Genomic DNA, 8,332 nt, shown 5'->3' on the forward strand with positions numbered 1-8,332 from the left:
TCCGCTACATATGAAACATTTCAAACAAGCAACATGTCAACATTGGAAAATGAACAATGCAATTTCTGTGGGATATTTTACAAATACGCTGCTGGGCTATATGATGCCAGCCAACCAAATTACAGGCAAACAGTGGTGACATAACAGTACAGCATGGATTTATTTAACTCAAACATCTGCTCCACCGAAGATGTGTGGCTGAGGGGTATTTTTTTAGCTCCCACTCCCACATAGGCCACTGTGTGTACTCTGCCAGAGAGAAAGTGTCATTTTTATAAGATCATCATACCAGTACTCAAACATATCCTTAGGTAAAGACAAATAGTGTCTGGTTAAACATAAAATAAAACACATACTGCAAGTCATGTTAAGATTGATAGGTTTACCTATCATAAGATCAGTGTATCTAGTGGTAAATTATGTTACATTTTACAAAAGACTTTTACTAATTTGGGATTATGTAAATATAATTTTCAAATTAATGTGGATTATTTTATTCAGCAAAACAAAAAATGCAGCAGTGCAGTTTTTGTTTTGCTACAAATGGAACTGTCAGGGATGAAAGCTGAGATTCCTCTGGCAAATCCAGGTTACCAGTACAAAAACACCAAGAATACTATATATCATCTGAATAGAAATGTGCACCAAAGCCATGCTGCTGCAACACAATCATACTGTAGTAAACCCCAAGTCCATTTTATTGTGAATGGCATCTTCTTACCACATAGCGTTGAGAAAAATCTGAGATGGTCCCACTCCTCTCTGAATCACTGCTCTCCCTAGTGTACACTAACTGTCACTACAATAAAACACTTAGTTCTATCTAAGGAATCTATACAGAAAGTTAATCTAATACGTGTGTAATCTCAGATCTATCACTGTAGTCAGGTCAATTGAAAACCCCCAAAATACATATTTTCAATGACTTTATTTTAGTATGAATTGGCAAGCAAAAAAAAACCAACTGAACAAGAACAAAAAAAAAAAACTGAACTCATTGTACAGGTGAGTCAATTAACAGATACATATGTACAAAACACACAACTGCACACATTCCAATTTAATATTCACTCACGCTGAGATCCAATTTCAGGTACAAAAATAACACAAGAGCTTGTTTTTCATTTGCAGGACCTCAAGAGAAATACATACACAGCTAGAGACTCTCCGCTGAAAACACATTCCAATGAAAAGAAAAAACCCTGATGCATCATGACTTCTTCTTGAGATTAAAATTGTCCATGAAGAATGTGATTAAAAGGTGCTTTTTATATTATACAGTGAAATACCTACACTGAATATACTGAAGCTGAAATGCTGTGGATGAATAAAACATGGCCTTTTTTGTCAAAACATTCAATACTTCACTGGCACCTTGAAAACATGAAAGAGGGACACAGCTGAAGAAATTCTGACTTAAAGCGAAGTGTATATTTAGTGACATACTGAGGCATTTTAGAGAAATTCAACAAATTACTCAAACTGTACTGACCACAAGACCGTAGAGAAGATCTTTCAATAAAAAGCATTCAGGTGCATCATTGGGGACATATTTCATATTTACAAATTGTAGACAGCATTGGCACAAGAAGAAAATTTACATTGAGACTAAAATGGAGGTACATATGTATATACATTAGGGATAAAAGGGCTGACCAAATACATGGTGATTTCATGGAGAAGAGGAGGCTCTGACTAAAATACAACACTAAACTGTCTTTATGAGAGAGCTTCAGGAGTGCAGCAACTTATCTTTCTGTTACTTACAGAAGTTATGATTGTTTGTAATTACTGGCGTTTGGCTTTATAAGGTCGGGAGCGTTTCCTGCGATCGGGCTTCCTCTGTTTGTGCAAGCGGCCAATACTTACTCCCTGCCGACGACGCACCGAGATGTTTTGCTCCACAAGGCTAGCCAACATTCCTGCAGAGGATACCGAGTCAGAAATGAAGGTGGGAGGAAATAATGAAAATACGAACAAAATAACAGATTTTTGGCATGTCAATAGGATTTTGTTTAGCATCTTTTCTCCCTTCTTCTTCTTTGCAAAACAAATTAAGAAGGAAAGTAGCAAAAGTGGTGATCAGATTTACCTTCTTGGGCAAGCATTGATATAAAGGTGCAGATGAACTCGTCATAATTATGGGTCCTCCTCTGATCATCAATCTGAAAAAATGAAAACAAAAGATTCTGATTAAAAGCAAATAAAATCACCATCACACCAAGGGTATTGTATTGGTTACAGGTAAACACCACCTACTTTGTATTTCTTTCTCTTTTCCACTTCTTCCTTCAGATACACCTCATAACTGGCAATGTCAGCCTCTACACATTTAAGCAGCGCAAGCAGCTCCTGCAAGAGACGGAATAAGATGAACCGCTCTGTGTGGTTCTTCATTTATTTTAATATTTTCAGCATACAGCCTGAGAAACTGCTCCCTAATTGGCAGTACAAGCAAAAAAGATGAAGGTACAGTGATACAAAAAGAAATCGCAGCAGGCTTATGGCCATACCAAGGTTCATATTACAGTATATTATAACACAGGGGATTTTCTAGACTTACTTTCGGTGAGTACTTATCCCCAGGAGGCTTGCTGTCTGCAGCAGTTTCCGTAGCATTCAGCTTTTCCTTGCTGGGTTTCACCTCTGCTCCATCTTTGCTCTCTTCTTCTTTCACCTCCACAGATGGTCCCTCGTCTCCCTCCTTCCCTCCTTCCTTCTCTCCTGCTACGAGTCCTGCTTGCTCTTTCTCTTTTGTCTTCTCAGGAGTACAAGGCCGCTTTGTGCCATCAGTAGCCAAATCTACTGCACAGGCAATAATCAAAGTAACAATCAATCAAAACTAGCTAGACACAGACAATCTATTATTAAAAGAAGTCTATGTTATACACATTACATTACTCAAACTGTTTACTTCTACTGTCTAAAATATTAATATGCTCTGACTCTAATATCAAGTGATAGGCTCAAAAGCTTACATCAGCAGAGGCCTTTAAACCACCTTTGTAAATAACATGGACGACAGTCATGATCATGTGTACTCACTAGAAGAGGGGAGAGCATAGATCACTCCATCCTCCTGCAGGTGTAACAAGGCGACGCTGACAGAGGGACCCAGTTCTCTTACAGCACGATTATGTCTGGAGTCTAGCCTCAGCATCTCATCCTCTCCAAACAGCACACGAGACAGATGGGATGCAACTGGACTGGACGGGCGCGTGGCGGCCTGGGAGCGAGCAGGTGAGCGCAGCGGGGAGTTGAAGGCGCTGCCAATCTCAGACGCTGTGTCGGTGCTTTCGTTGCTGGGTGTGGGGGAGGGCTGTGAAGCAGATGTGATACAAATGCCCCCGGTGCGGCCTTCTGTGCGTACGGAGAGAGGCGTATTTAGTGCATCTTTCCTCTGGACTTCTTTCTTCAGTTTCTCAGCCAAGACACTCAGGGCAATCTGGCTTTCCATTCCAGTCCCAACCCGCCCTGGTCTCGAACGCAGACTTGATTTCCGCCTAAACCTGACAAAAGCAAATATAAAACAAATATTACAAAACTGAACTACATTTATACTAGAATTACCATCTTATGTGTTTTTGCAGAACATTATGTCTTTATGTCAACATTATGATGTCTATTAGACATTTAAGACATTTAAGTAATTGCCAAGGGCTGGTATTTATACCTATACACATGTCACTAACCTGTTTGAAGTGCCTGCAGATCCAGTTACTTCCTCCTCATCATCCTCATAGTCATCTTCATCATCAGAGTATGGTGGTTGGGGAGGAGGCCCTGGCACACGAGAGCGACCAACTCCAGCAGCAAGATCTTCCTCCTCCTGTCAATTAAAGAATCTTCAATAAGACTCCACAAAATGATTTTATGGGTCACCAAAAACCCCCAAAAAACTCAGGCTGTCTAAAGTACAGGAACTGAATTTTTTTTTTTATTTAAATTAAATTTAAAATTCCTGTTGAATCAGTCTTACAGTAGAGAGGTTTTAATTTTCTCAATAGTAACACTCTGCTAAAGAGGCATTCTGCATCTTTCTGCCTGAGAGTGATCGATGCGAGAAGAATAAAACAAGAGAGAGAAAGAAAGTTTTTCAATGAGAAATCAGAGAGGAAGAGAGAGAGAGAGAGAGAACAAAGTGTCTTAAAACTCATATCTGAGACAGCCAGACAGCAACATGTAATCTGTGTTTGTTGCTATAGATTACTTAGTAATATTTCTATCTCACTGCCAGTCTCACCGATCAAATATATTTCCATGGAAACAAAGTTAAGGTCATCCAAAATTTTGCATATATACTGTAGATGACATTGTCAAATAAATATTTCTAAACCCTACTGTAAGTCTTGAACACACGTCAAGCAGAAACAATTTGTCAATTAGCTGATCAACAGAAAACTAGTCGTAAACATTTTTGATAATTGATTAAACTAATCATGTTTAAGCAAAATCGCTCACCTGCATCGGAGACTTAGCGTAGTTGTGGTTGTCCAGGAAGGCAGGCAGGCGTTGAACGATGGGGTTGGGACTGGTGACTTGCTGCAGACCTCCTCCAGTGGGGACTGGCGGTTTGCCCATGACTTTAGCATTTCTTGAAGGGCTAGGAGCATCCTTGGGTTGACCTCCTGACTCATCCACTGAATCTAAAAGAATAGTCAGTGTATTTATAATTATCAGTTTAATGTTTGTGATAAGCCCCTACACAATCTACAGGATTAAATTCAGAGAAAGACAGTGGGAATAAATCCAACTACAGTACCTGAAGAAGCCTGATCAGCCCCCTGGGCTGTAACTGGCTCGACGTCTGTCTCTTTCTTGATCGCCGTGGCGCTATCATCAGGAGAGGAGGAGTCCTGCTGCTTCTTGTCATGGACAAGCTCTGGCTGGGTGAGCCGGATCATCTGAAGTCATGACAGAATATCTTAATTGTCCCCTCAAAAAAACAAAAAATATTCCACACTATATTCACCTATATCAGTAGACAGCAGGAGATCCTGCTTGGCCAAGGTTTGGTCCTTTCTATTTTCCCTTACAAATTTCCACTTGGACACACATAAAAGTTTAGTTTAATAGTTTAATAGTTTATTATGAGACATCACATCAAATATCAGCTATAACATGCAGCAAAAGCAAGTTTTTCATTTTAAATTAATAAGATGCTACATTGTGCTGCCATTTTATAACCTCCTGGAGGAGATGTTAGCTGTGAGGCTTGCACAATATGTCACCATTATTAGTGGGTGTGTATGTGTATATGTGCAAAGCAAGCTGTTATTAAGTATTTCTTTTTCACTATATGATAGTATGATGTATGACATGATATGTGTCATTTTATATTCTGTGGAAATGTAGGACGGGGTCCAGAACAAATTTCCCTATGGAGACATTAAAGTATATCTTATCTCACATAATTTTACTGTCTAATCACACTATGTATGTGTGTCACCAAGAACTGCAGTGTTTTGATTTGCCTGTAATGAAACTTCTGGCAGTTCCTGACCTTCTGTAGACCCTCCAGAACAGTCTGTCGATTCCTCTTTAGAATTTCCAGTTTGGACTCGTACTTCATTCTGCGATCAGGCACCACCGCCATCAGGTTGAAACGGATGTCATGGTATGGCTCACTGTAAAAGAGCAGAGCAGCAGCATGAGAATGAAGCCTTGAGGGTGTGTGTAGAAGGTAAACCACCACTAGCTGAGCTAAATGGTTCAGGACTCACCCAGCAGTGGCCAATCCAATCCTCTCCATGATAACTCGCCGAGCTTTATCAGTCCATTCCTCCTCCTCTCCCCAAGGCCCTAAAAGAGTATTATACTTGAAGTAGCAGTTTTGTACATTACAAAACAACACTTAATACATGCATAGAACTCACAGCGAAGAAATGTCATACAAGGCTTTATTGTAAATAAAGTCTTCAGAATAACGATTATAAAAACTTTATATTAATACCTTAAAAATACTTCAAAAAATATTTCTGTCAGTATGAGTCTCACCATGGTCAATGGGGTAAGCTTTGAGTCCATCAAGCTCAAAGAGGCGGTCTTTGATGGGCACATAGCTAACGAAGTGGAAAGCTTCCATAGTCCGCACTGCACTGATCCCATTCTGTTTCTCCGGCAGGTGCCTCGGCTCCGGTCTCCATAGAAACACGGAAAGAGAGCTTGAGAAACTGATGAATGCAGAAAGCCTGCCATCTCCCACAGTATGGCAGACAAATCCCAGAAGATTTTTTTTTCTTTTTCACAGAATTAGCCTGAACATTCACCTGAACATTTTAAAAAAGAACCAGTGACTGTAACCTACCTGGCATGGCTGTTATGTGCTCTGGCAAGCTCTGGGGCATTTCCTATTGCGTAACCTTTACTCTGAAAAATGTTAAATTAAACATGAGAGTCAGAGAGCATGAAGAAAGTTAGAGAGTAAGACAGAGAAAGCCTTTCAAGTTAGCAACTGAGACCAATAGGGTGACTATTGACACTAATGGAGAAATATCCTGATTTTAAATTATGTTTGAGCTCCTATAAGTACTTGAATAAGCTTGGCAAACTCTGTGGGAAATATTTTTTATAGTTTACAATTATCAGTTATCTATTTAATATGTTTGAAAAAATCAGATTTCATTACATATTTCCACCTTGTCTTAAAGTGCCTGTATTCATTTTTCTCAACTTACTATGATTTCTCTTTATGTTACCATCAAAGAAAAAAACAAATCTCAGAGCTGATTCATAAATGAAAGCTGAGAATAAGAAGCACACAATTAAATGACACTGAAAATAACAGACATTTGTGAACGAGTATAAGAAACAACTTACCTCCGGACTAAAGCCTTTTGTGAAAGCCTTCATGCGACTAAGAGTAGTGCCGAGCTCAACGCCACTGCAGTTCAGAAGCACACTCAACAAGGCGTGGGTGGCACATGAATTTGGTATCAGCTAGATACAAAAATGACAGGACAAAAACCAAACAAGTCCCTGTTAGAATTATAATTTTATTTTAGTTTCCTTTTGCATTATTGAAAGATAGGAACACATAAGTAAGGACTTTGAAGTAGTTTCTTCTGAAAGCAGCACAATTTCTTATCACCTCTATGATATGACTTGGAAATTAAAACAATCACCTAATGTGCTCATAAAAAATCTACTATACGTTTTATGACTCCAAAAATGGATCAGTTCTTAAATCACGACCTGTAAAGAAAAAATATCACAGCAGTAACCACAGTGATTGCCAACATCTATCATCACACTGACACTTACCTGATGAGCAAAGAACATATCATTTACAATTTCCTCATCAATGACAGAGGTCTCATCCACCAACGTGTTAACTTTCCTCCTGGATCGACGTTCCTCGATCCACTTGAACAGGAAGATGAAGCCATAGACAGGACTGAAAAATAAAATGATACCAAACATTTTTTACATGTTGTTGCTATAAGTCCAACAAACTGCAAGAAATAGAAAGTTGAATATATACAGAGATGAGCTTGAACGTAAAGTGGCATTCCTGATTTAGCCTACATGTTATTCTTATTCAACAAAAAGATTGGCTTCAGTTTACATACCTTTGACACTTGCTTTGAAGATCATAGATTTCCTCGACCTGGACTCCTTTGACACCTGCAGAATTTACACGCAAAGAAACATTTTAATTTAAACTTTATTCACCCCGAGACTCCAAATTGGTGTGTTGGTTATTGCAGCACTGGGACAGGTTTAGCGACTGTATATGAGCTACTCACCAAAATCTTCCACCAGTAGAGTGAACAGTCCTGAAATGATCAAGGATTGTATTAAGAATCTAACAATTCAAAGCACCAGAAAAGAAATGAAAGAGCAGTGTGTTATTTTTGCAGCTGACGTTACTCCACGTATTTTGCCCTTTGGTTACTTGTTCCATTAACTTGCACAACATAATACACATTAACATTCTGTTAAATATGTTTTAATCCTGCACTGTACTAAATTTGTTTTCTGGGTTTAATAAGTCGAGCTGCTTATGGAGCTAAACTGTTCCTCTGGCTTTATGTGGATGCTAACATTAGTTAGCTGTGTTGTCTGTCGACATTTCTCACCCGGATCGCTCTCGAGCTCCAGCCAGCCTTTGTTCATTTTTGCATGTGTGCACAGCTGACTAATACTTAAGATGTTTTCCAGTCCATGTCGTAAAGAGAGGTAAGAAACTTTGACGGTAACGTTGCGTCCATTCACGAGACAACTGTAGAGAGCTCAACGTAAACACAATAGACAGAGCTGGTCGCTTGCAAACTGCGTCATCAGGAAACGACGTCTGTTCTACCTACAACTTCCTGTAGCCAAAACAGCA

The 8,332-nt window shown here is 39.2% G+C and overlaps 1 protein-coding gene across 2 annotated transcripts; it reads right to left on the bottom strand.

Moving 5' to 3' along the window:
* Positions 1-911: 911 nt before the first annotated feature.
* Positions 912-8,263, bottom strand: bap1 (BRCA1 associated deubiquitinase 1). Of its 2 annotated transcripts, none has more exons than XM_023414287.2 (17): positions 8,082-8,263; positions 7,749-7,778; positions 7,572-7,626; positions 7,264-7,396; positions 6,820-6,939; positions 6,308-6,369; positions 5,998-6,140; positions 5,724-5,802; positions 5,504-5,627; positions 4,763-4,904; positions 4,462-4,646; positions 3,693-3,829; positions 3,046-3,509; positions 2,564-2,802; positions 2,260-2,352; positions 2,093-2,165; positions 912-1,922 (listed from the first exon to the last, which is right to left on the bottom strand). In XM_023414287.2, the coding sequence occupies exons 1-17, from the start codon at positions 8,116-8,118 to the stop codon at positions 1,789-1,791; spliced, it is 2,250 nt and encodes a 749-aa protein (XP_023270055.1). In that variant the 5' UTR covers positions 8,119-8,263; the 3' UTR covers positions 912-1,788. The 2 variants fall into 2 exon arrangements, with proteins under 2 accessions (XP_023270055.1, XP_023270054.1); XM_023414286.2 differs by having other exon boundaries at positions 2,564-2,805.
* Positions 8,264-8,332: the final 69 nt, after the last annotated feature.

The sequence above is a fragment of the Seriola lalandi genome, unplaced genomic scaffold, assembly GCF_002814215.2.
Source record: "Seriola lalandi dorsalis isolate HSWRI2012SDOR001 ecotype SW California unplaced genomic scaffold, Sedor1 jcf7180002054522, whole genome shotgun sequence".
Taxonomy (NCBI): Eukaryota; Metazoa; Chordata; class Actinopteri; order Carangiformes; family Carangidae; genus Seriola; species Seriola lalandi.